General features: G+C 40.6%; 3 protein-coding genes across 7 annotated transcripts in view; 1 reads left to right on the top strand and 2 right to left on the bottom strand.

Annotated features, from left to right (window-relative positions):
* LOC123506592 overlaps positions 1 to 22,113 on the bottom strand; it is a 27,615-nt gene extending 5,502 nt beyond the window's left edge. The window contains exons 1-11 of one of the 4 annotated variants that reach the window (XM_045258824.1): positions 21,804 to 22,113; positions 14,752 to 15,187; positions 13,266 to 13,342; positions 10,205 to 10,268; positions 9,468 to 9,767; positions 7,338 to 7,499; positions 6,820 to 6,926; positions 4,811 to 4,931; positions 4,338 to 4,445; positions 3,836 to 4,210; positions 2,751 to 2,881 (exon numbers count right to left, since the gene is read on the bottom strand). In XM_045258824.1, the coding sequence (XP_045114759.1) occupies positions 2,751 to 2,881; positions 3,836 to 4,210; positions 4,338 to 4,445; positions 4,811 to 4,931; positions 6,820 to 6,926; positions 7,338 to 7,499; positions 9,468 to 9,767; positions 10,205 to 10,207 (1,307 nt within the window). In that variant the 5' untranslated portion in view covers positions 10,208 to 10,268; positions 13,266 to 13,342; positions 14,752 to 15,187; positions 21,804 to 22,113. The remainder of the gene's footprint in view (positions 1 to 2,750; positions 2,882 to 3,835; positions 4,211 to 4,337; positions 4,446 to 4,810; positions 4,932 to 6,819; positions 6,927 to 7,337; positions 7,500 to 9,467; positions 9,768 to 10,204; positions 10,269 to 13,265; positions 13,343 to 14,751; positions 15,188 to 21,803) is intronic. The other 3 variants (XM_045258823.1, XM_045258827.1, XM_045258825.1) reach the window with 3 other exon arrangements.
* On the bottom strand, positions 16,616 to 18,375 carry LOC123506593 (techylectin-like protein). Its single transcript, XM_045258828.1, has one exon. It carries the CDS (start codon positions 18,261 to 18,263, stop codon positions 17,166 to 17,168), a length of 1,098 nt encoding a protein of 365 aa, XP_045114763.1. The 5' UTR covers positions 18,264 to 18,375; the 3' UTR covers positions 16,616 to 17,165.
* Positions 22,114 to 25,067: 2,954 nt separating the features above from the next.
* The window catches only part of LOC123506594, a 15,647-nt gene continuing 13,214 nt past the window's right edge, over positions 25,068 to 27,500 (top strand). Inside the window, exon 1 of one of the 2 annotated variants that reach the window (XM_045258830.1) lies at positions 25,068 to 25,518. In XM_045258830.1, coding sequence (XP_045114765.1) covers positions 25,517 to 25,518 — 2 coding nt within the window. In that variant the 5' untranslated portion in view covers positions 25,068 to 25,516. The remainder of the gene's footprint in view (positions 25,519 to 27,500) is intronic. The other variant, XM_045258829.1, reaches the window with a different exon arrangement.

The following is a 27,500-nucleotide window of genomic DNA, read 5'->3' as shown; positions in this document are numbered from 1 at the left end:
ACGCCCTTTTCTAAAACCAAATTGACACTCACAAAGTATGTCATTTTCTCCAAGAAGTCTGTCCATCTATTCTTCACCACCCTCTCACACATCTTAGCTACCACACTTGTAAGTGACACTGGTCTATAGTTCAATGGGTCTCTCTTGTTACCTGATTTATAGATTGGGACAATGTTAGCTCTTTTCCAGTCTTGGGGCACTACACCTTCCCTTAATGAGGCATCAATTACTTCACAAACTTTTTCTGCCAGTTGCTCCTGCATTCTCTTAAAATCCATCCTGATACCCCATCAGGTCCCACAGCTTTTCTCACTTCTAAACTCCCCATCATATTCTTGATCTCCTCCACAGTTACTTGAAACTCCTTCATAATCCCTTTCTGTTCCATTACCAGTGGTTTGTCAAAAGCAGTCTCCTTTGTGAATACCTTCCGAAAGCATCCATTCATAGCCTCTGCCATTTCCTGGGATCTTCACTGCATACTCCATTTACTTCTAAACTTTCAATACTTTCTCTATTTTTGATGTTGTTGTTCACATGTCTGTAAAAAGCCTTGGTTGGTCTTTACATTTATCAATTATATCCTTTTCTTGTTTCTTTCTTTCTTCTCTTCTAATCAACACATATTCATTTCTTGCTCTTTTGTAACTTTCCACTGCTTAATCCGTCTTTTCCTTCTCCACCTCTTCCATGCATCCTCTTTTCTTGTTCTAGCCTTTTCACATCTATCGTTAAACCAGTCCTGCTTTCCAACTTCTCTATGTTGTCTTATTGGTACAAATTTTTCTCACCTTCTTTGTATATTTTTATAAATTCCTTCCACTTTTCATTTGCTCCTTAGCACTCTTGAATTTCATCCAATTTGTCTCTTGAAAGAATTTCTTTAGGTTTCCAAAATCTGTCTTGGCATAATTCCATCTTCCCACTTTATATTCTTCATTTCTTCTAGATTTCTCTTCATCTATCACCTTGAACTCCAAAACTGCATGATCACTCTTTGCTAAAGGGCACTCCACCCTCATCTCCTCAATGACCATTGGCTCTGTACTAAAGACCAAGTCCAGTCTTGACGATGCTCCCTCTCCTCCAAACCTAGTATCTTCTTTGACCCACTGAGTTAACACATTTTCCATTGCCAGTGTCAATAGTGTATTTCCCCATGTTGTCTCTGATCCTTCCATTGACCAGTCCTCCCAACACACCTCTTTACAATTAAAATCTCCCATCATTATAGTTCGTTCACAGCCACCCAACATTTCTTCCAGACATGTTCCTGTATCACTTATCATTTCTTCATATTCCTGTACTGACCATGCATTTGTCTTAGGTGGTACGTACACCACTATGTAGTGCCTCTTTTTCCTTCATTAGTTTCTGCTCTGATCTTTAGCACTTCTGCCTTTCCCATACCTTCTTTCACTTGATCCACCTTTATATCTTTTTAACCAGCAACATCACTCCTCCTCCCATCTTACCTACTCTATTTCTTTTCCAAACATTATATTTCCTTCTCCAACCATCATCAGGTCTTCTCCCTCTCTCAGTTTTGTTTCAGTAAGACCCACAATATCTGGGTTCTTGTCCCTCAAGTAATCGTTGAGTTCTAAAATCCCGATATCACTCCATTTATGTTGGAATACATTACATTCCGCTCATACGTAAGTTTCTTTAGTCCTTTCTTGCTGTACTTTTCTGGGTTATGAACCACTTCCTCAGTCTCATATCCAAGATTCTCCAGAAAAACTCTTTCTTCTCCTCTTCTGTCCTCTCTTCATTTTTTTTAAAGCCTCCTTTCTCAACTCATTTAACATTTCTCTTTCCTTTTCACCGAGATCTCTTCTCAACCAAATCTTCCTTGTTGTTTCCTGCTGGGCTAGCCTCCATGACTTCTCCACCAATTCATCTACATCCTTTTGTGACTTAAGTTTGATTCTTATTGGCCTCATACCTTCTCCTGTGAACCTTCCAATTCTATGTGTTTCACTGTTTGTTTGATCTGCTGCAGTCTCTGACGAGACAGCCAGACGTTACCCTACGGAACGAGCTCAGAGCTCATTATTTCCGATCTTGGGATAGGTCTGAGACCAGGCACACACCACACACCGGGACAACAAGGTCACAACTCCTCGATTTACATCCCGTACCTACTCACTGCTAGGTGAACAGGGGCTACACGTCAAAGGAGACACACCCAAATATCTCCACCCGGCCGGGGAATCGAACCCCGGTCCTCTGGCTTGTGAAGCCAGCGCTCTAACCACTGAGCTACCGGGCCGTGTGTGTGTGTGTGTGTGTGTGTGTGTGTGTATGTGTGTGTGTGTGTGTGTGTGTGTGTGTGTGTGTGTGTGTGTGTGTGTGTGTGTGTGTGTGTGTGTGCACACGTGCACTATTCACGGACTGGATCTTTACAGGACTAAGATAAATGCATAATACCCTGACATTGAATACCATACTATCATTTTTTTTGTTTTTCAATGTGTAAGTATTCTGTTTGTTTACACACTTTTGTCTATGAACATACTCTAGAAGTTTGCATGCTTTGTATTCTAGCTGTTTATGCACTCTGCCTAGTGTGTATTCCAGCTGTTTGTACACTTTGTATTCTATTTGCAAACTTTGTCTATATATTCTGTTTGCACACTTTGCCTAGAGCACCCTATGTGGGACAGCCAGCCTGGTATGCCTGATATATACTAGATAGATACACAGCACTACTGAGAGCAGAAGTCAGCCAGTTGTTCTTCTCTTACCTGCCAAGATGAATAACCAGGACAAGCGGAGAACACAGCACCCGAATCTGGCGGTGGCACAGGTGACTCTTGCTGCAGTACTCACAGTCCCACATGACCATGTCCATTCCATAGTGCTGCTGCAGTGCCTCCTGGGTGGCAAGAGGGAGCTGCTTCAGTAAGGAGGCCAAGCACAGGAACAGATATGCACTCACTCTCTTATCAAAATGTTCTCAACAAAAACATCCACACACCATTTGTTATCTGAAATACAGTATTCTGCTTTCATTCTCTTCTTCCATGAGATAGTCAGTCTTTATTCTCTTCTCTGGCAAAATATTTTTTTTTTTCACTCTCTTCAATCAGATAATATACATATCTCCACTCTCTTCTCTAAGCAAACAAATATATAGGTAATATATACTTCCTATGCCAAGCTACCTCTCTATTCCTTCTGTCCCTTCCTGAGCCACACAAAGGCAGAAATGGCTCCAATAGCTCACAGTGGTGTGTTGCCCACCACCCACTGCCATGAGTCATAATATAAGATGCTCCCTGCTCACCATTCATAGAGTCTCAACTCAACACACACACACACACACACACACACACATTGGTATTGGTCAGAAGCCTCCACCAGTAACTCACACACTCTGCCTTCCTCCTACACCAGTCATTCCTAAACTGTGAGTCAGGCACCTCTCCATTACTCATGAAAGTTAGGCAGTACAGTACCCTCAGTCTAAAAGGTGATGCTGTTATTCCTCACAAAGCTTTATGTCTTTGGGTTATGGTGGTGGTGGTGGTGGCAGTAGATCAAACCAAGGTCCACAGTGTGCACAAAGGGATTCTATGATTATGTTTTGTGATCAGTGTACTAGATAATATGCATTAGACATACTTTCTAATAAGAGCAACATTCAGTTAGTGGATAGATCACAGTTTTGACCAACTTTTGTCTCACAATTTAGCACATCTTCCTCTGTACAGCTCCTTTCCTCATGAGCACTGCCATCACCAACACCACCACCGCCAAACAGCATAAACTGAGACTGTCATGAACAGTGAAGTCCCTGTAACTCTTGGTACTTCCATGCATGTCTTACCTCAAGTGTGACCTCTCCAGGTGTAGTGAGGGGGACACTGAGTGATGTGAACCTTTCATACTCAGTGTGCAAGATGATGCCCACCCTGGCACAGATCACGTCCACCTGGTGGATGCCCTCAAACATATCCGAGATGAAGGACCGACGCTGGTAAGCTACACCACACTTCTGGCACACCTTCCTCTCTCTGCCACCATCTGCATCATTCAGCTTTGATGGGGAGTTGCTGGGATGATGATGGTGGTGGTAATTGGTGTTGTTGTGGTTGTCTCCTGTGTAAACGGTGTAGCCTGGAGGGAAGTTGTTGTGTCTGGCAGTGCTGTTGATCAGGTGTTTGCTCAATGAAGTTTTTGTACATGCACAGTCTAGCTTGTCCTGCAATAGTGTAGAGGGGTCATTAGCACAGGAGTGACAGAGGCAGAGAGTAGCTACATGTCTGTAGGAGACACAAGACAAGTAAAGAAAATTAAGAAGGTCTGAAGCAAACCTATGAAGGACTCACCCAACTAGCAAGGTCCTGGTGCAGCCACAACAGCAACCCAGCTAACAGGTCGTGTGCCTCCTGCTGCTCCACCCCGGCGAAGGCTTCATCTCGCAGGCCACACACTCCCTGCATACAATCAGCTCAGTATGAAGTGGGAAATGGAATGAAAAGCAACAAAATACCTGACTCTTTATCCTTTTTTCTACCCTCAAAATATTTCATAAGTTATAATTTTTGTCCACGCATTTCTTACACCATGTTGTAGTTTCCCAAATAGTAAGTACAATTAAGTAAAGACACGCACCACTAAGAATAAATACAATTAAACAAAGAAGACTAGAAAGGTAAAGAAAACACCTTCATGGACACAAGAGAAAGGAAGTGATGCATTAACAAACCATATAAAGAAAAATCTGGAAACAACAATAGAAGGTGCAACATCCACACCAACACCCACCCACCCACCCACACACCTACACACCCACACACACCTTGAAGTAAGCCATCATGCCTTTTTTCATCAGCTTCACATCATCCATCTTGGTCATGAGGAATGTGAGAGCACGTGCTACTGAGTTCTTCTGTTTCTGTCCTTCTTCCAGAGCCTCACAGCTTCCGTTAGAGAGAGAGAGAGAGAGAGAGAGAGAGAGAGAGAGAGAGAGAGAGAGAGAGAGAGAGAGAGAGAGAGAGAGAGAGAGAGAGAGAGAGAGAGAGAGAGAGAGAGAGAGAGAGAGAGAGAGAGAGAGAGAGAGAGAGAGAGAGAGAGAGAATCATTTGAACATTTATCAATAATCAACAATGACAATATGATGGCACATATGATTGCCCAAGGTGTCCTGTGAGATGAGGTACTTGCTTAGAAATCTGATAGTTCAAGTAATTTTAAGTTGAAAATATTTCATACACATATGCTGTTAATTAACCCCTTCAATACTGGGACACATTTTTACCTTGAGATTTGTGTATGAATAAACCATTTTATATACATTAGGAAGGATCTATGGAGGTAAGAAGATTAAAATGGCCACAGTTTCCACTATTTTAATCCCCCACATAAGTTTCTGGAGCTGTATAAAATCACCAAATAGTAAGCAGAATCAATATGGAAACCTGTCACGGTACTCAAGGGATTAAGTGATAACTATTTGTGAGACAAAGTCTCATAAGAAACAGTTAACAAATGACATGAAATTTTTGTATGTCACATTTAGCACACTAATACAGTGGTGGTTATTTGGTAATTTTTACACATTGTCTATGCGCAGGGGCAGGCAACCTTTTTAGAGTGAGTGCCAGATGAGACTCTTGGAAGGAGGTCGCGGGCCGGAGTGAAAAACGAAATCTCAGACAAATGCATGGAATACTATAGTAATAAAAGAAAACGTATGCACACACGACTACTACTACAACTACTACTACTACTAATAATAATAATCATAATAATAATAATAATAATGAAATGTAAAGTAATTCAATAGTATAATTTATTCATTTAAAAACTTAAAATTTATTAGAATTTCTTCTCTACTTTTAGTGGGAGGTCCGCGGGCCGGATTGCATTAATAAAGCCTAGCAGGGTGGCGGGCCGGACGCTAAGCCTTCGCGGGCCGGATGTGGCCCACGGGCCGGAGGTTGCCCGCCCCTGGTCTATGGCAACTCACAACAAACATTACCTGCTCAATCAGAGACAGTTGCAGTTTTGGTATCAAAATGACAGGTCTTACCAATCAGCTGACTACCAGAGTGTACTTGTCACTTTGCTCCAGTGAAAATGTTCTTCACATTCAGTTACATTTAGCATTTGGTCATGATATTCATTCTAAGATGGGAATGCAGATCAAGGCAGTACAGAATCATTCAGATGACAATATGATGCCCCATCATTAGTACCAAAACACAAATGCAATACATCAAGAAGCAAAATTCAAGGAACAATTTGACATCACCTAGAAAGAATATTATATATATATATATATATATATATATATATATATATATATATATATATATATATATATATATATATATATATATATATATATATATATATATATATATACACACACACACACACACACACACACACACACACACACACACACACACATATATACATATATATATATATATATATATATATATATATATATATATATATATATATATATATATATATATATATATATATACACACACACACACACACACACACACACACACACACACATATATATATATATATATATATATATATATAGAGAGAGAGAGAGAGAGAGAGAGAGAGAGAGAGAGAGAGAGAGAGAGAGAGAGAGAGAGAGAGAGAGAGAGAGAGAGAGAGAGAGAGAGAGAGAGAGAGAGAGAGAGAGAGAGAGAGAGAGAGAGAGAGAGAGAGAGAGAGAGAGAGAGAGAGAGAGAGAGAGAGAGAGAGAGAGAGAGAGAGAGAGAGAGAGAGAGAGAGAGCGCGGGGGGGAAGGGGATGAGGCTGTCCGTATATACTCACCCCAGAGCTAGACACACAGGGAAGGTTGGTGTGTGATAGAGGCACTGCAAGATGGCATTCATGTAAGAGGAGCTTCCCAAGTTAGGCAGGCGACACCTTCCTGCTCCCTGCAGCACAACACTGTGGTCACAAGGAGCTGACTCACCAGCTTAAGAACTTACAAAAATATTTTTGTTGAAGAAAATTTGACATCCTTGCTGGTATATAAAACTGTAGTTTAGTGGCTAATATCCATTATACAAGTATGCATATCTAACTCCATGTCAGAAAATGAGGCACAGCATAGCAGGAAAAACCGTGTGCCATGTCAAAGCTCCTGGGTGGTCCACGAGAAGAACAAAATGATGGGAGGCATGCTGACTCAAGCTGGCTGTGAGAGTGACACTGTGAACAGAATTCTTTTTTCTTTTGCCCTTGGTTGGTCTGCCTGACGTGAATAGTTTATCAACTAGCAAATTAATAAGTTACAATCTAGCTGAGGTCTTAGGATGAGTGCAGAGTGGCATGGGAGTCATTACCTTGGGAGGAAGGACAGAGGGTGGGGCAGCGACAGCCAGGCGTGGTAGTTGGATGTCTAGCTCTTCCAGGGCCTCCTCCAGGCTGTTGTATGGCAGGAAGTCATCCTCCTCCTCCTCCTCCACCTCTTCTTCCTCCTCTTCATCTTCTTGCCATCTATCTTCCTATATTGATGGAAAAATGTAATTAAGAGAATGGAAGGTGGGAGCAATATTGCAACAACTGTAATTACCAATAATTTGCTATGCAGGTGTCAGCTTTGCATGCAGACCAGCAGGGTGTCCTGTGAGTCGAGGTACACACTCTGGGATATGGTGAGCCAAGTCATTCTACATAAAGCAACCTTTACACATACCTATGTTGCTTTTTACTTTATTTCCTCACTAACTGAGGTTGAGATTTGAGGTGAGCTGTGGTGTGCTGCCCTGCATCGGTGTACAGCACAGTGACTGCACCACGCTGTCACTTCTCCTCCAGTGGTGAACATTTGTCTGAATCCTTAAGGGCTGCAGCTAAATAGATCTTTACAGAAAATAATCATGGACTGACAAAATTTTCACACTTTTAATTTTATTAAGAAATGTGAATGAAATACAACAGCACTTACAGCTAAGCACTACGCTTTAAGTGCATATATCTACAATGTAACTCTCAGTTCCTGGGCAGAAGACAAGTGACAATGTGTAGCCATCACCACCACCTCACATTAAGCAGGCTGTGCACATGAAATTTCATTTTCTGACAAAATGTAAGAAAAGACAACATGTATATAATATATATTTTGTTTAGAATGACTTATAGTATATACCTTAATGTGTGGGACACCCTGTATGCATAGATGGATGATTATTACTGCCATGTGTGGGTCTGATGGCTTTTTTTTTTTTTTATTGTTTATACCATGTGGGCTTTTCACGGGAATTTATGGGCTAAAGGGAATACTTTTTTGGGGTACCTCCTATCTCAAACCCCATCCGCTGGGAAACCATTGCCCCGAGTGAGGAAGCCCAACCAATACTCTGACCGTTGACAGGATTCGAACCAGTGCGCTTGGAAACCCTTCGGTCCCCAAAGCAAGCCTGGTTCCACTGTACCACAGCAATTTCTTAAATCTTGCAGCCTCCCTCATTTTTTTTTGTTCTTATAACCATAAAATCACACACAAAAAAGATGTGATAAAGTTCTACATATCTGGATGAAAACATAATGTCTGAGCAGTCAAATTTTCAAGACTGTGGAGGAACACAGATGTTAAGAATGTGAGGCTTGACCACACAGGTTGTAAGGCAACCAGGGACTGATGACTGAGAAAATAAAGGCACAGACTGATACAGATCTTTTTTCATGTAGTTAACACTTCCCAGGTCAAACAATTGCAAATGACCAGTGAGATTACACTCCCACACCACAACATAGCTACATTCACTCTCCACCCTCATAACTAACATACTTCCCTGGGAACAGTGTGGCTTGTGCATGGGAAAGTTCCATAAGCCTAACTAAGCTTGGCTATCTTAAACCATATTAGGTACACTTTTACTGCTGGGCCTTCATCCTTCTTACTTGAGGGGTTTGCAGGCACCTGAGATCACGAAGATTATCTGAGCTAGCTTGTTTCAAGGCACAGATGGCGGCTGTCTGAGTCAGTACATGTATCTCCTTCCTTAGTTGTGGGTGACTGACCTACCGTTTGCGAACTACATCTCAGAACTAATATGCATGCAGTTTAGATATTTATTTTGAGCTGTGATAAAAGATTTATTACCCAATATACTAACTCCAACCATTACATAATGTTTGTTTGAAATCTGTACACACAATTCCATACTCCTCCCATTCCATGAAAACTGCAAGCACACAACCCAGCACTAACAGGAAAAGTGAGTGCAAGCCAAGCCAGGACAGTGACAGTCAACATACAGTGCATGCATCTCAACTCCCAGTGTTGAGTGGCCAGTCAGTGTGTGCCTTGACAGTGTGAGGACAGTGATCTATAGTGGCCTTGGTGGAACACTGAGCCTTGTGGCCCAAAGTATGGGATCATTGTTCATCCATTCACCACAAACACCATCACCAACATTAATAATTGTCATTTTGCATAAATCACCTAGTTTGCCTTTCTTTGATCTCACCTGCTGCAGATATGGGACATCAGGCACAACACCTCCATTTTGAAAAACACCATCTTGGTTGTGTCTGTAGCTGGAGTATGGTAACAAGAAACCTTGATGTGTGGGGAGAGACCCTTGGTTGTGTGGCACAGGGCCATAGTGTGGTGGTGGAAGGTCCTGGTATGAAGGAAAAGGACCTTGGTTGTGTGGCACAGGGCCATAGTGTGGTGGTGGGGGGACATGGTGGGTTAAGTGGGGAGTGTAGTGGGAGGGGCCTCCAGGGTAGTACTCCAGAGGCCCTTCAGCAAGGTATGGTGCCTCCTGTGGACAGAACAGCCAGCATGAGAGGCTTAGTGTTCATTTCATGTGCCAACCAATTTGTGCTGGTGCACACAACATTACATGGTTCAAGATTATTCAAGATGGTCTTCCTTCTTTCAATGACACATGTCTTACAAAATCTACCATATGTTGATACTCTTTGTCACTTTACAGTAAGTGTGATGCTAGCAAGGAAGGACTGTGCCAAGCAGGCATGGAATAGTTTGAGTATTGTATGCAGAATGAGTTAATTAGCTATTATTTCTGTCTCAAATCAGTAAGAAATAGAATGACCATGGCAGAAGTGGATTAACATACAAACATGTTGAAGTGCAAAGATTAAGAAAGAGCACAGTTTAAAATAGGAATGTTTAGTTAAAAGCTCTTTTTATTCTGTACTAATAGTATAAATTTATACACAAATGCTTTTGACTCACCATGTTGATCAGGAGAAGTGATCAGCAGGACATCCAGGGCTCCCTCCTGTCAGCTGAATGGCTGCTGGCCAATAACATGAAAAGGGAAATATACAAATATCAGATCATATTCTTATCTCTCTTATGAGAAAAAATCCCAGCACAATCAGAGGACTTACCACTCAGTTCACACACACATAGATAGGAATGGCAAGGTCTTTGAATGTACACAATAATATTTCTATTCATGACTGATTAATGTAAGAGTCAGTGCAGGTACTGAATAGAGAGAGTGAAGTGTGCCACACAAGCAAGACCTGGTGCTGGTGACAGACGAAGCTGGAAGGACAAGGATTAGGAAGAGGCATTGTGCAAAGGATATAGTTTTCCATTTAGAACAGTGGAAAAGTGGAATGCATTAAATGATGAAGTTGTTGTAGCATATAATGTGCATAGCATTAAAGAAAAATTTGATAAGTGGAGATATGGAGACAGAACACTATGAGCCCCACTTGAACCCTTTACAATACAACTAGGTAAATGCAGTTTGGTGCATGAGGGAAGTGGTGGAACAAGGAAGAGAATGATTGCAGTCTTCTGGATAGACTGCTAGCACAAGGGAAGTGACAGATAGGCATAACATAAAATCATGTCATCTAGTGAACTGCCATCAGTTGACACAAAGCCATGTGAAAACTGCCACTGAGCACCAGTTACTGTGAAGCAAACTCAGCAATTGTCTCCAGTATTTGAACCTGCCAAGCTCACAACTCTCACAGTGTGTTCCCTTGACTGTCTGTTAGTAAGACTGTTGCTCTAAGGATCACTGTTACAATGATATCTTGAGAGGTGTGCCTAGCACACACACACACACACACACACACACACACACACACACACACACACACACACACACACACACACACACACACACGCCCGGTAGCTCAGTGGTTAGAGCGCTGGCTTCACAAGCCAGAGGACCGGGGTTCGATTCCCCGGCCGGGTGGAGATATTTGGGTGTGTCTCCTTTCACGTGTAGCCCCTGTTCACCTAGCAGTGAGTAGGTACGGGATGTAAATCGAGGAGTTGTGACCTTGTTGTCCTGGTGTGTGGTGTGTGCCTGGTCTCAGGCCTATCCGAAAATTGGAAATAATGAGCTCTGAGCTCGTTCCGTAGGGTAACGTCTGGCTGTCTCGTCAGAGACTGCAGCAGATCAAACAGTGAAACACACACACTTATAACATAATATAATTTGCTAAGAAATATTGGAGTACCATTTCACTACATGGACAAAGAAATGATGAAGAAATTGATAAGTACTATAATAAGACCCAGATTGGAATATGCAGGAGTAGTGTGGACCCCTCATAAAAAGAAACACATAAGAAAGTTGGAGAGACTACAAAAAATGGTTACAAGAATGGTTCCAGAATTTGAAGGGATGACATATGAGGAGAGACTAAAGGCTATGGATCTGCCAATCCTGGAACAAAGAAGAGAGAGAGATCTGATACAAGTTCATAAATTGATCAACAGAATGGACCAAGTGGATAATGAGAAACTGATCATGAGAGAAGAATATGACATTCGAAGCACAAGATGGCATAGTAAAAAGCTGAGAGATGTTAAAAATATAGTTTCCCACAAAGATGTATTGAGACGTGGAACAGTTCAAATGAAGAAGTAGTGTCTGCAACGAGTGTGCATACTTTTAAAGTAAGATTGGATAAGTGTAGATATGGAGACGGGGCCACACAAGCATAAAGCCTAGGCCCTGTAAAACTACAACTAGGTAAATACACACACACACACACACACACACACACATACATATATATATATATATATATATATATATATATATATATATATATATATATATATATATATATATATATATATATATATATATATATATATATATATATATATATATATATATATATATATATATATATATATATATATATATATATATATATATATATATATATATATATATATATATATATATATATATATATATATATATATATATATATATATATATATATATATATATATATATATATATATATATATATATATATATATATATATATATATATATATATATATATATATATATATATATATATATATATATATATATATATATATATATATATATATATATATATATATATATATATATATATATATATATATATATATATATATATATATATATATATATATATATATATATATATATATATATATATATATATATATATATATATATATATATATATATATATATATATATATATATATATATATATATATATATATATATATATATATATATATATATATATATATATATATATATATATATATATATATATATATATATATATATATATATATATATATATATATATATATATATATATATATATATATATATATATATATATATATATATATATATATATATATATATATATATATATATATATATATATATATATATATATATATATATATATATATATATATATATATATATATATATATATATATATATATATATATATATATATATATATATATATATATATATATATATATATATATATATATATATATATATATATATATATATATATATATATATATATATATATATATATATATATATATATATATATATATATATATATATATATACTATAATTGAGTGTAGATTTGCCAAAGTGTAACATGTAAAAGTTGAAGGAAAATTGCAATAAAATCACCATTACATTTGTCCCAAAATATCACAACAGTTTAAATAGAAATGGTGATTTTACTGTGGAACTGGCAAGCAAATATTACTCGTTTTCTAAAATGTTGGTCAGCGTCATGGCTCATGAATGATGGGTGATGACTGTGACAATGGAAGGCTCTTCAGCCACATCCTGCCACTCCCTCCACCACACTAAATCTTGTGAGTCATCAGTCCTTGCACTGAGTCACTCATAAAAGCAAGTTGTGGTTAACCAGCTGTTGCTGTCACCAGCTAGTACTCTGAGTCAAGAGTCTTAGTTGTACTCACCTGAATCACAAAGGCAACAGTGAACACCGAGCTGAGATGCACCACACTGATGCTGCTGTTGCTTCTTCCTCCTGCCTCTGTGGTGATAGTAAAGCTGTGTCATAATTGCATTAAGTACCAGACTTATCTTATCTATTATCTGAATATCTGAATCTCTCATCCCATTTCCCCATTCCACTATTGTCTCATGATAAGCCCCCCCCCCTCTCTCTCTCTCTCTCTCTCTGTCTCCTTTGTCTCAAGTTTTCTTTCACCATTGACTTTCTGTGTGGCTTGTGGTTTGGCCAGCAGAGAGAAGGGCCAGCAGAGAGTGAGCTGCCTCATGGGGAGGATAAGAGGTGCACAAGTGGAGGCTGCAGAAGCTTGTCTTCCGCTGAGATAGGAGCAGTGCATGCTGGAGCATGTCATGGACAGGGATGAGAGGATAGGAGCATGGAAAAGGTTCATGGAGACACTTCTACAATAGCTGTTTTATTAGGAAACTCTTTGGAAGAAGCCTCAGATATTGATATATTGTAAATAGTTCCCTTCCTTCTCCTCTGTGCCCTGGCATTCATTATCTGGCTTTATCTCATCATTTCTCCTCAACCACCTTCCTGTCAATTCAATTCATAGAACAGACTCAGCTTCTCTTGTTGATATACACAGGATGTATAATATAACTAATAGAAATTGTTAATAAGTGAATGGTAACACTGTCAACTTTTCTGAATGCTGATCACAAGCAGATGAGAAGCTTGTCTGGCAAACTGTGCAATGTCTGAAGCACAAGACCAAGTATCACTGACATAAAATGAGACAGTTGCAAGTGTGGTGTACTCCCAAGAACCAGTTAGTTTGGAACCTCTTTAGCTGCTTTAAGATCTCACTGAGAAACTTTTGAGTCAGAGTGTCATGGGATAATGACAAAGCAACTAACCTAGCACAGCTCTACTGTAGGTATATAATATATTTTGCATATCTTCAGCATATAACATAATAGCACAATTTACAGGTGCCACATAGGGCTGATACCACACTGCCACATTAGAGCGCTGAGTGTTGCTGTATGGATTGGGCTGGGCAGTGTGCATGGCAGTCAGCAACACTTTCAATACAGCATGTCATCCACCCTACCTTGAGTCACAGAGTATGTCAGTTACCACAGTTAATTTGGAAGCAATCTATATCTTGGGCCCTTCATTCAAACTCATGGTCAACATACAACATTGGTCACAGCTACACAAACAACCCCAACAACACTGTCTGAGCTGGCAATCACACTGCTATCCATTTGTGACAGGCTGCAGGTTGGCAAGGTGTTGAGGGCCTGCAAGGTCGGTGAAACAATGTTGCCTGCCAGGAAAGTGTCATGCAAGGCTGCCACACTCTCCCAAGGCCAGCACACTGAACACACCTACACTGTATGTATACCTACAACACACTGTACATCCTCAAAGCAATCCCTGCAAGAACAACACCAATAAAACTTCAAAGTACTACTTACTATTTCCTCTATACTAAAATCACCATATTGGTAATCAAGATGTGGCTGCACCAGTGCACCACCATGAGTCTTGGTGAGTGGTGAGTCACTGGTCTGGGTGTGACTGCACCAGTGCACCACCATGAGTCTTGGTGAGCAGTGAGTCACTGGTCTGGGAATGGCTGCACAAGTACACCACCATGAGTCTTGGTGAGCAGTGAGTCACTGGTCTGGGTGTGATTGCACCAGTCCATCACCATAAGTCCTGGTGAGTGGTGAGTCACTGGTCTGGGTGTGATTGCACCAGTGCATCACCATGAGTCTTGGTGAGTGGTGAGTCACTGGTCTGGGTGTAGCTGCACCAGTCCTTGGTGAATGTTGAATTGGGTGAACTATTAATCCTCTGTCTGATGAGGTGCATCACACTTGCTGGTGCCACAGTCATTGCTGTCGCCATCTGTAGAGTTTACACATTGGTAAATTTTTCTAGGTGATCATAATGTGTTTAAGATTTATTTTACTATTTAATCAACAGACTTCTGCCTTGGGCGTGATGGCTTACACTCACAGCCATGCACTCACCCACCCACACACACACACACACACACACACACACACACACACACACACACACACACACAATGAAAAAAAAAACTAGAGGTTTTTTTTCTCTCTTACTGTGATGTTTTCCAAATAAAGTTTACACAACAGACATTTATGCTTTTTCTAAGATTTCAAACAAAGTGCCATGAAGTAACCTCAATCACGTCTGCTTACACTTTTAACAATACAACACTTCCTCCCAATGTGTGTGTCTGTGTGTTTTATCTATTTATTTATTTCTTTTATGTCCTGGTCTATTGCACTTATAGGTAACTTGAGGAGTATTGGAAGCACTGTTAAGCTTCCACCCATTAGTGGCACAGGCAACTATATTTATAGCGATACCCATATTAGGGCCCACCTTTGGTGCAGTCATCAAAACTCGACAAATAGCTCGATCCCACACTCACCTATTGATATAAAACATCTAATTTGATCATATAAAACTCTATACCTTGAAATCCTTAATGCAATAACATTGATGTGACACTTAAAGGTCATTCATCATAGTTAGTTCCAAGAAATTTGGTGGCATTTATTTTCAAAGTTGATTTATTGTTCATTAAAAGATGTTGAATATTTAGTACAGTACAATTTTGCTCGAGAGCAGCATAAAGGAAGTTTTACCAGAGTTGACCAAGTTCATTCTTGGCATAAAGGACAAATTGTATTGGTATGGACAAGACAAATATATATATATATATATATATATATATATATATATATATATATATATATATATATATATATATATATATATATATATATATATTGTCATGGTGTCTGCAAATAAAAATGTTTGAGATTCAGCAAAATAATTCTATATGTAATGAATATAAATAAAGAAATAATGTAAGTCCAAAAATACTACATTGGAGAACATCAAGTGTGACTTAAGTCATGGGTGACTTTTCACTATTAAAAACCATATGCTGATTTCTGTTAATGAAATCATATTTAAAAGAAGCAAATATTAAACCACAGATACCATAGTGATGCGTTTTATGAAAGTAAACTTTACAACTGACTACACAAAAAGCCTTGGCAGATGGAAAGAACAGAAAGTTTATCAACTATAACAGAAAAAAATAGAGAATATCCTTATTTTCCAAGTAGGACATTAAATGTGCTGCCTTGGATCATGGGTGAGGTGCTTCCCTGGCCCTCTGCTTCTCAGGGCTAGGACCAACACCACCACACCATGCTGCTCTTCACCTTCCAACTTCTGTTGGTCACTTATTGGCATTTTGAAGGAAAGACATTTGTGAGTAAATAAGACTAATTTTCTTAATCTGACTTTATTGAGGAGAAATTTAAACATACATAATAAGAAAACTGTGAGAGTTGCTTATAAATCAATGGTGTAGTGCAGAGCTATACTAAAATATCCCATACTGTCACTCCATCAACTGCAGAGTTTTACTAAATATCCCACTCCTGCCAATAATGAGTCACTCCACCAATGCACATGATCTGTTCCAAACTGAAGACCAGTATATTCACTATTCCACCAGCAACAAATTCATTCTTACTACAATATAACCAATTTTCCGTGATGCAGTTTTCATCAGATTAGTAATTAGTGGCAAACTTCTCCACACTTCTTGGTGGCATTCACTCCTGTCTTTTTAACTACTTTTGAAAACAGCAAGTGAATATAGCGGGAGTAACAGCCTGAGTTGCCTTGTGCCCAGAGTCCTGCGCCAGGCACTCCATCACTCTTTGGTGGGCCTGGTCATAACTGTTGTGGTCTGACACTTTTTGGTGGGCCTGGTCATAACTGTTGTGGTCTGACACTCCTTGGTGGGCCTGGTCATAACTGTTGTGGTCCGTCACTCCTTGGTGGGCCTGATTTTAATTTCTGTGGTCTTGAGAGTCTTGGCCCAGGTGTGCCAGGCAAGCCCTGGTGGATTTAACCTTCCATAAACATGGATGCCATTGATGGAGGGCTTACATTCTGAGAACCACCATCCACTAAACATTTTCCTGGCACAGAAGCGGTTCGTTTTGTTGAGGTGATCGTAGGTGCTGAACACTTGCACCTTCCCATTCTCCTGGGGCTCCAGTGCATTTCCAGCGTTGCCACGGTAGCCGTCAATGTTTAGTTTGTATCCCTCTACTTCCGAGTCTAAGTAGAAACTGGAGTAAGCAGCGTATGCTCGGTTGCCATTTGTGTCTTGGAGATCAACTCGCATTTCACAATTGCGTGTTTTACACCACACGTAAATGTTCTGCAGTCCAGCCCAGTACTCAGTGGTAAAGTTGCCAAAGCCTATCTTGTATGGGTACCATCCCTGGTTAAAAATGACTTTAGGACCATCCCTCTGCCGCCGCTGCACCACAGTCCACCCTCCACCATCTGTCTCCATGTCACAGAGCAGCGTTATTGGTCTTTTTCCTTCGTTCTTCATGAAGAATGTATAGTAACCAGATTTGTAACCTTCCTTCTTTGCATCAGAGCAGTCAATCCAGCCTACTCTGTTGTACACAAAGTCTATCGTCTCATATACCTCTCGGAGCAGTTTGAGCAGTATCTTGGTGTGCTTGCCAAGGCACTCGTACATCAGCCTCAGAACAAACACTACATCATACTCAACTAACTTATTGCTGTCTCTTGGTGTCACTCTCATGAGTTCATAAAGGCGCTTTTCCTTTTCGGGCAAACTGTCATCACCATCTATGTCCTGAGTGTCCTCGGTCACAGCCTCCTGCATATTGACTTTCTCATCTGTGGCAAACTCAAAGGAAGCAAGAAGATCATCTTGTCTCAAAAGATGGTTTATACTGCCATAATTCTTAATGAAACTGGCTGGGCTGTATTTCAATTCAGTCTCATCCTGGATGTCATTCTCTGGTGGGGCTTCCAAAGCTTCCACATTGCTCTCTGCCAACACCAGAATTCCTAGCAATGCAGGCCAAAATACAGCCATTTCTTCATCTGCATTAAACTATTAGGTAGAAGAAAGCTAGGGATAGAAGCTGCTTCCAGCGCTGAGATACAATAAGGTAAGCAAGAGGTCTGTAGTAGCTCAGTGAAGCAAGGGGCCTCAAGCATGCATGCTGCCATACACTGCCAGCAAACCGTCCCATTTTTTCCAAACACCTTACAAAGCAAAACATTCTTTTTTTGGAGTGCAACAGAGAACATCTAGTTTCTGCTGACATCTATGCAGCATTACACCATTTCATTGTATAATAAAAAAAGCCAATATTTAACTTTGTTTCCTGTGTTCCCGAATTACATTCTGAAAAGAGGATTACCAGTATACAATGTACATTTATGTATGTAGCACAAATAGACACTCACTCCATGCATAGAGTGCATGGCATGAACTGCCACAAGGTAAAGAGTGTTTGAATGAAGTGCTGAGTGTTTGCTGTAACATAACATGGCATGTGATATGTGATCAGGTAAGGCAGGACACTAAACCATTCTAAAATATACCAATACATGCTTATTTTCCATTCCACAATTACAATTAACTGAAAAGAAAATGAAAGTATGTACATACAATAAGGCATGATATAAAGTAGATTCTTAAATTAGGGAAAATCTAAGACTAATTAATTTTAAAAAATCAACAAACTCTCTCAACATGTTATTCAGTTTAAATAAATTTGGGAAGGTACTCATGGAAAATATGTGAAGTGCCTTCATGTTATTTGGTACAGCAATTGGAAGCAATATAAGCAGTACAGTACTTCACTCATCCACATTGATAAAGAGAGACATTTGCTACAGTATTATCTACCTAACACCATCATACAGCTGGCAGATTCACCCTGTAAGTAATTTTTTTTATTTCTATCATATGAGCTTTTCATGGGAATTTATGGGCTAAAGGAAACATCCTATCCAAAAGTTCACCTGTTAGGGAACCATTACCTGAGTAAGGAAGCCCTACCTACACTCACACTCGTATTTGAACCAGTTTGCTAGAACCCTCAGCCCCTAAGTGAATATGGTTCCCCTGTACCATGGTATCACTAAAGTTACACACAATTCTGCTTTTCTCTTATGAAACAGTCACCCAGCATTCACTTCTTCCTCATGACTTCTGCCACTAAGCAAAAAATATCTTGAATAACTTTGTTTCTTCATATTTCATCCTGAAGGCACCATACACTGTCATTCATCTCTTCTATTTCTAGAGCAGAACTCTTCATTTAAACCCTTGCTCAAAATTCTACCTTGGATGATTCAGAGTTTGTTCCTCCCTCTCCTCCTATCTCTGATTATTTCATGTTACCTATTGAAATCCTTCACAATGATATTTTTCATGCCCTTGCTGACCTAAACCTTCGAAGGCTTATGGACCTAATGGGCTTTCCTCTATTGTTCAATGAAACTGTTTCTGTGCTTACACCTTGTTTATTCAAACTCTTTCAACTTTGTCTATCAACTTCTACCTTTCCTTCTTGCTGAATGTTTGGCTACATTCAACTTATTCCTGAAAAGGGTGATTGTTCTAATACCTCAAACTACCATCCTATTGTTTTCATCTCCTGCTTATCAAAAGCTTTTGAACCTGTCCTCAATATGAATTAAACATCTTTTTATCTGATTGCCAGTATAGTTACCAATGTGGCAGTTCTCCTGGTCATTTTCTGGCTTCTCTGGCTTTTGACTAAATCTGACACAAAGCTTTGATCTCCAAACTAATGTCTTACAATTTTTATCCTTCTCTCTGCAACATAATTTTTAGCTGGGGTGACTAATACCTAATTTTGTTATTGAAGTGAACATAACACCCACCCTCTTTGCTGGGGTGATCTAAGCACCCACTCTTCTTGCTGGGGTGATCTAAACACACACCCTCCTTGCTGGGGTGATCTAAACACACACCCTCCTTGCTGGGGTAATCTAAGCATCCACTCTTCTTGCTGGGGTGATCTAAACACACACCCTCCTTGCTGGGGTGATCTAAATACACACCCTCCTTGCTGGGATGATCTAAACACACACCCTCCTTGCTGGGATGATCTAAACACTCACTCTTCTTGCTGGGGTGATCTAAACACACACCCTCCTTGCTGGGGTGATCTAAACACACACCCTCCTTGCTGGGGTGACCTAAACACACATCCTCCTTGCTGGGGTGACCTAAATACCCACCCTCTTGCTGGTGTGACCTTATCAACCACCCTCTTACCGGGGTGACTTTACCACACACCCTCTTACCAGGGTGACTTTACCACACACCCTCTTGCTGGGGTGATCTCAACACCCAACCTCTTTACTGGGGTAATCAGTGTATTTAACTGAAGCTTCCTTCATGCCTGTTAATGGTGTGACTTGACAATTTTTTGGTGGGTGAGCAGTTCCAGGAAAGCTATTCCTGTTGACTCCCACTTCGCAGCGGGCACGCAGCCTCACACACCTGGCCCAGGTCTACCTTCACTTCCTGGGAGTACCTCCAGGAATGCCAAGAGAGACAAAGGGAGAACACACAGCAGCATACCTGTTGGTTCTCATAGGGCTGTTTGTGGTATTTAACTTATCAAAATTCCATATATGTACTTCACTATCACCTAGTATATTGGAAAACATGTAAATCAATTAGAAATATATATTCATTTACCTTTGCTGCATTAATGTCACAAGGCCACAAGCAGGCAGACAATAGTCCAACCTAACACCTTCATAAATGGAGGTTAAAGAGGAAAAGACTGCTGCACAACGTGAGGCAAGTCATGCCACGAAAGGAAGGCTGGGAGCATCGACTCCATAGACTAGCATTTTTCAAACTTTTTACCCTTAAGTAACCCTTGAAATAAATTACATGTCCCAAGGAACCCTTCACATAAACAAAATTATATACCATAAATTTCTCATTTTATTTCCATCATATTTCATGTGACAAATATCATAATATAAATTTTTGAAGATCTAGTTTAAAGAAAAATAATACATTATAATATTACAATAACCAATAATATATTGTGCATGTTTAGTTATATATATTACATATATGAAATTAAATAAAAAGTCAAAAGTGCATTAGCTTTTCTCACTTGTTCTTGCAGAGCCCTTAGGGACCTTTTGCAGAACCTTGGTTGATAAACACTGCCATAGACGAAAATACAACTATGTGGGCCTTTTTTTATTATTGTTATTTCACTGTTTATGTTGCTCTTGGCAAACTTTCCCTTCTTACATAAAAAAGAGATCAGTACAAAGGTGTAGCAGAAATATCACATACAGTTTAAAGGTTCACATGGTGTGAATGGTAAGCCTGCCTTACATGATGGTGAGACAGTCTGTCCGGGGCCCGAAGATCACCACTGGCCTGCCACTGACACCCACAGCCGCTGGCCGCCAGAGTGTCACCCACTCACTATATTTGGACCGCCTCAATGTACAGCTCATGATAACGAGACACAGCGGAGTGATGATTGCCTCTTCCTTTGGCACACACACACAACGATAATAATGCTGTTACTACCACTACACTTCCTCATATACTTACATTCCTAATTCGTTCTTCCCAGCACTAGACATTACTCATTTCAGGCGGGCAACGGCAGGAAATGCCCGGGAAACACTGAGAATTGAAGGAAATGTTGACAATTTGATATGGGGAGGGACGGAGGCTGGTGGGGCAGGATCTTGGTTTAGGGCACGGTTGGCGCCAGGCTGTTTGAACGGGGGCATACAAAACCATCACCTTATTTAACACAGTAATGGCCTACTTATCTATTTTGGTGATTGATTCTAGCTTTGCTTCACTCTCTGGGTCTGGAAACACAGAGTAGTGCAGGCAAACACTGGTGGACTGATCTGGGGGAAGGGACGGCTGAGGTCACAGTGAGGTGCCTCTGTGGTTCTAATATTTACGTACGTAATTCATTTTAAAAATCGTGGGAAGAAAAAAGCCACCTAGGCTGGAATGCACTACATTTTTTGACGCAACAAATACTTTAACTAATAATCAAAATATAAAAACGTAACCGGGTTGATTGTTTACAAACCTTGATCCAACGAAAGTGTGTATGTCCAAGCAACGGCGCAAAAAAACATCATAATATCGAGAAGGAAACCACAGCCACATTACATCATGTTACACATTCTGAATACGAAAAATTTTGTTTTTTCATTTATGTAAAGAAAACACAGACTCCTCGTCGTATAAAGAATGTTTTTTATCTTCTATTTTTGTACCGTTAAAATGTTTGATTTTAAAATACAAATAGTTAGACTAAATTTTATGGGGTATTATTACTTGGGTAATATTTTCATATTTTCTAAGTCTTATATCAAACATCAAAACAATCCTAGAAGTGCTAATTAAAAAAAAGCTCAAATTATAGAATGACGAAAGTGTTATTTCATCCATAAACAAAAAGACATAACTAAACACGATCTTATTATGGATCATAACGACTTACATTTCTTTTAATAAACAAAATACAAAAACAATGCCAACTCCAATAATAATTGAGAAAAAAAAATGTGATGTAGAGCCGAAGTTGATTTTTTGCACATTTTCTCACCACCTCCATCTCCCCTCCCCTCCCACTCGCATATCTCCCCCACCTCCCTGGGGTGCCTGGTGCAGGGTGAAGAGGCGGGGCTGGCTGTGGTGTAATTCACCTCGGTCGTCCTCTGGTCACTCAGCCAGTCTACCCCATTATGGAGCGAGCTCAGAGCTCACAGACCGATCTTCGGGTAGGACTGAGACCACAACACACTCCACACACCGGGAAAGCAAGGCCACAACCCCTCGAGTTACATCCTGTACCTATTTACTGCTAGGTGAACAGGAGCCACACATTAAGAGGTGTGTGTGTGTGTGTGTGTGTAATTCACTGTTTGATCTGCTGCAGTCTCTGACGAGACAGCCAAACGTTACCCTACGGAACGAGCTCAGAGCTCATTATTTCCGATCTCCGGATAGGTCTGAGACCAGGCACACACCACACACCGGGACAACAAAGTCACAACTCCTCGATTTACATCCCGTACCTACTCACTGCTAGGTGAACAGGGGCTACACGTGAAAGGAGACACACCCAAATATCTCCACCCGGCCGGGGAATCGAACCTCAGTCTCTGTGTGTGTGTGTGTGTGTGTGTGTGTGTGTGTAATTCACCATTATCGTTTGCTGGTCATCCAGCCAGCCTTTTTCTCATTCTGGAAAGAGCTCAAAGCTCATAGACCCATCTTTGGGTAGGACTGAGACCACACCACACCCCACACACCGGGACAGCGAGGCCACAACCCTTCGAATTACATCCCGTACCTACTTGCTGCTAGATGAACAGGGATACACGTTAAGAGGTGTGTGTGTATTGTATTCACGGTCGCTTTCTGGTCATCCAGCCAGCCTTCCCATTGTGGAGCGAATTCAGAGCTCATAAACTGATCCTCGAGTAGGACTGAGACCACACCACGTGTGTGTGTGAGTGTGTGTGTAACCACTGTCGCTTTCTAGTCACCCAGACAGCTTTTACCCTACGGAAAAAGATCAGAGTGAACCTGAGGTTTACGAATCCCCAGAGGTTTAGAAGAAGATTTCCAAGGGTACTTAAATGGTTGATCTAATAATGTTTTTTGCAGTACGATTGCATGAGTTAGTGTCAGTCACTAGGTTAACATTTCAGGGGTCCTTAGATGATCTCATGATATCCTTTGCAGTGCCATTGCGTGTTGAGTTAGTGTCAGTCACTAAACTAGCATTCTGTTCGATGTCAGATTACTTGGGATTCGGGTAGGGGGTCTTATAAATCACAGAGTTCTAGACGAGATAAAGGTTGAGACCCCTGTCATAGACTGATCCTCGAGGAGGACTGAGACCACACCACACACCGCAACAACGAGGCCACAATCCCTCCAATTACATCTCCTACCTAGTTGCTGCTAAGAGAACAAGGGCTATACATTAATTAAGAAGCTCGCCGTGTGTGTGTGTGTGTGTGTGTGTGTAGGAGGGGGATATATATATGTGTGTGTGTGTGTGTGTGTGTGTGGTGGCGGTGGTGGTGTGGTATATGCTGCTGAGAGCAGGGTAAAAATAAATCTATTCTCTTTACCTTTGCTAAGAGAATGGTGTTGTATTTCACGAGAGAGAGAGAGAGAGAGAGAGAGAGAGAGAGAGAGAGAGTTTGGTGTTGTAACTTCACTACACCACCAATGCAAAAAAAAAAAATAAATAAATAAATAAATAAATAAAATGAAAATAAATAAATAAATGGATAAAACTAAATGTTTTGATGTGTTTACGTTAACATTCCTCGCTCTTGCCACTCTTCTTCTTTCTTCTTCTCCTCCATCACTCCTGTTGTTAATTTTTTGTTAACTTAAGTAATCAAGAGCGAAACCAGACTAGAGCAGCTGCCACCCGGTAAATCCTTCCCCTTTCTTCTCTTCCACCACTTCAACCTATAGAAATGTGATATTTTTTTTTTAAACAGTTACTGATGGAAGCTAAAATTCTGGACATTTGAGAAATTTAAAAAAAATTTCTCCGGACGCAGATTTCGAGACGTGAATTCCGGACATGTCCTGGAAAATTTGGACGCATGACAACCCTACCAAGAACTTTGTGGAAAGATGGCACTATACCATGCGGTATACAGTGAGAGAAACATTTAGTTAATGAGAGAGAGAGAGAGAGAGAGAGAGAGAGAGAGAGACTTTGAAGTCAGCGTGCGTACGCCTGGCAGCTGCTGCGAAGCAATATCCGAGACGAGAGAGAGCAGAGCAGGGGCGGGGAGGGGGGAGAGGCTGCGTGGGACTGGTACTGGCCTATTCACTACTGGCAGGCAGAATCGTGACGGGAGTGAGACGGAACAGTGAGCGTGACATCCTGCCGAGCCGTGACACCCTTGTGAGTGTGTGCCATCAAGAGCAGAGAGCAAATTCGCACGCCCAGTAAAAATCTGTCAGCGATCACGAAAGGCAAGCAGACGGTGACTGATAAGCCGAACATTAGTGTAGCGGACGAGGGAAACCTGTGTAGAGAGAAACACTTAGAGTTCGATGCGCGCTGCAGCAGGAATGTGAGGCATGCGAAGGCAGGATCAGGCTGGAGGTGTCGGGAGGGAGTGAGTGCAGCATGAGGCGGCGAGAAATTGGTGCCCAAACTCAGGGTAGCGTGGTGAGGGGCGAGCAAGGACAGAGGCAGCGTGGGGCGTGCAGGGAGACCTAACGTACACCACGATTCAGCATGGAGGTCACTAATGTAAGTGTGTGTGTGTGTGTGTGTGTGTGTGTGTGTGTGTGCTATATTATCACTGTTCTCTCTCTCTCTCTCTCTCTCTCTCTCTCTCTCTCTCTCTCTCTCTCTCTCTCTCTCTCTCTCTCTCTCTCTCTCTCTCTCTCTCTCTCTCTCTCTTCAACACCTCATCTTTGTGCCAGTCAATCAGTCAAGTCTCTCTCTCTCTCTCTCTCTCTCTCTCTCTCTCTCTCTCTCTCTCTCTCTCTCTCTCTCTCTCTCTCTCTCTCTCTCTCAACTCATCTTTGTGCCAGTCAATCATTCAAGTCTCTCTCTCTCTCTCTCTCTCTCTCTCTCTCTCTCTCTCTCTCTCTCTCTCTCTCTCATGGGACAAGTAGAGAGGAAAAATAAAGTCACAAGATACAGCATACAATATAAATGACGTTAAAACCATAATAAAAAGAAGAAATCTGAACGTAAGAATAGACTAATCACTCCACATTGCAAGCTGACCAAGACAAGCCACGGGGAAGGGGAGAGAAAGAAGCGCAGGGGAGGGAAGGGGAGGGAAGAGAAGGGGAAGGGAAGGTAGGGGAGGGGAGGGTAGGGGGAGGGACGGTATTGATCAGGGCGAGTATATAAGTACTGACTGATGTTTACCTACATTGTTGATGAGCGAACTAGTGAATTAATAAAAAAAATCCTTTCCTGTCTGATCGATCAATAATGTTTGTGTGTTATCTTACTAATTAGAGAGAGAGAGAGAGAGAGAGAGAGAGAGAGAGAGAGAGAGAGAGAGAGAGAGAGAGTCACTCAAAAGGAATTAGCGAAAGTTATTCATAGTAATAAAGAGATAACTAGAGACAAAATATTTCTCAATGTGTGTGCAGAGAGAGAGAGAGAGAGAGAGAGAGAGAGAGAGAGAGAGACCTTTATGTCCTATATACAATTCTCTCTCTCTCTCTCTCTCTCTCTCTCTCTCTCTCTCTCTCTCTCTCTCTCGGTCTAATTCCTCTTATAATCTCACAGTTATTGTTGTTATATTATTCAGATGTTATTCTCCTCCTCTTCCGTCCTCCTCCTCCTCCTCCTCCTCCTCCTCCTCCTCCTTCTCCTCCTCCTCCTCTTTATCTTCATCCTCCTCCTCCATTTCCTCCTCCTCCTCCTCCTCCTTCTAGTTGCTCTTCCTTCGCGATAGGTGACATCAGAAGGGACTATGGACAGCTGGGACAGCTTACATAGGCACTCGAGGAGCACACGTTTCACTAGTTCACTATACGTAAGATGCCCCGCTGAATCACTGCTTTGCTTTGCTTTGTTGGTATAAACACAAAAAAAACAAGGTTGACAGAAGAAAAAGCGTCTTAATTGTTCGCAAGACGCACAAATTTTGTCCTGTAGTTAGTTCGTCAATGAGCGGTTTAAGAGGTACGTGTTAGACTGTAAATAGACAGGGTAGGTGAATGTTAATTGGTAGAGATGAGAAAGAGATTTATGTTTTGATAGATGACAAAACACACAGACTGGATTCAGATATTTGGTTGCTTGTGCAGTTAACAGAAATTTGAAAGATACGAGATTAATACATGTAAGGATAAAGAGGTTAAGTGCATCACATGTATAAAGGCCCGTACACTCTTAAACATGTCAGCGTTCAACCTTGACAACTTTCAACAGGCTGCAGTGAAAGTTATTGAGGCATTTGAGGGTATTTTGAGGTTAAGGTGATGATAATTTAATAAACTTTTCCACACTATCAATAACGAAATAGTGAGTCTGACCTATCAGCCGTGCGGCTCTTGAAGACAGTCATGAGGGAGGGAAGGGAGCCTTTAAGAATACAAGCAGTAAGGCCTCATTCAAAGCCGCCTCTTTGTTGTACCTCCACCACTTCCAAAAGGCTCCTGTTGAAGTTCTACGGGTTTTGAAAGATAGTTTTAAGGTTCGAGTGACATTTTAACGAAATTTCAGTACGCTATTAAAGCGAGCTTGAGAACCGAGTGTCATCT

Source organism: Portunus trituberculatus, chromosome 20, assembly GCF_017591435.1.
Source record: "Portunus trituberculatus isolate SZX2019 chromosome 20, ASM1759143v1, whole genome shotgun sequence".
Taxonomy (NCBI): Eukaryota; Metazoa; Arthropoda; class Malacostraca; order Decapoda; family Portunidae; genus Portunus; species Portunus trituberculatus.
The sequence above is the reverse complement of the archived record's forward strand: the minus strand, read 5'-3'. Positions and strand labels throughout refer to the sequence as shown.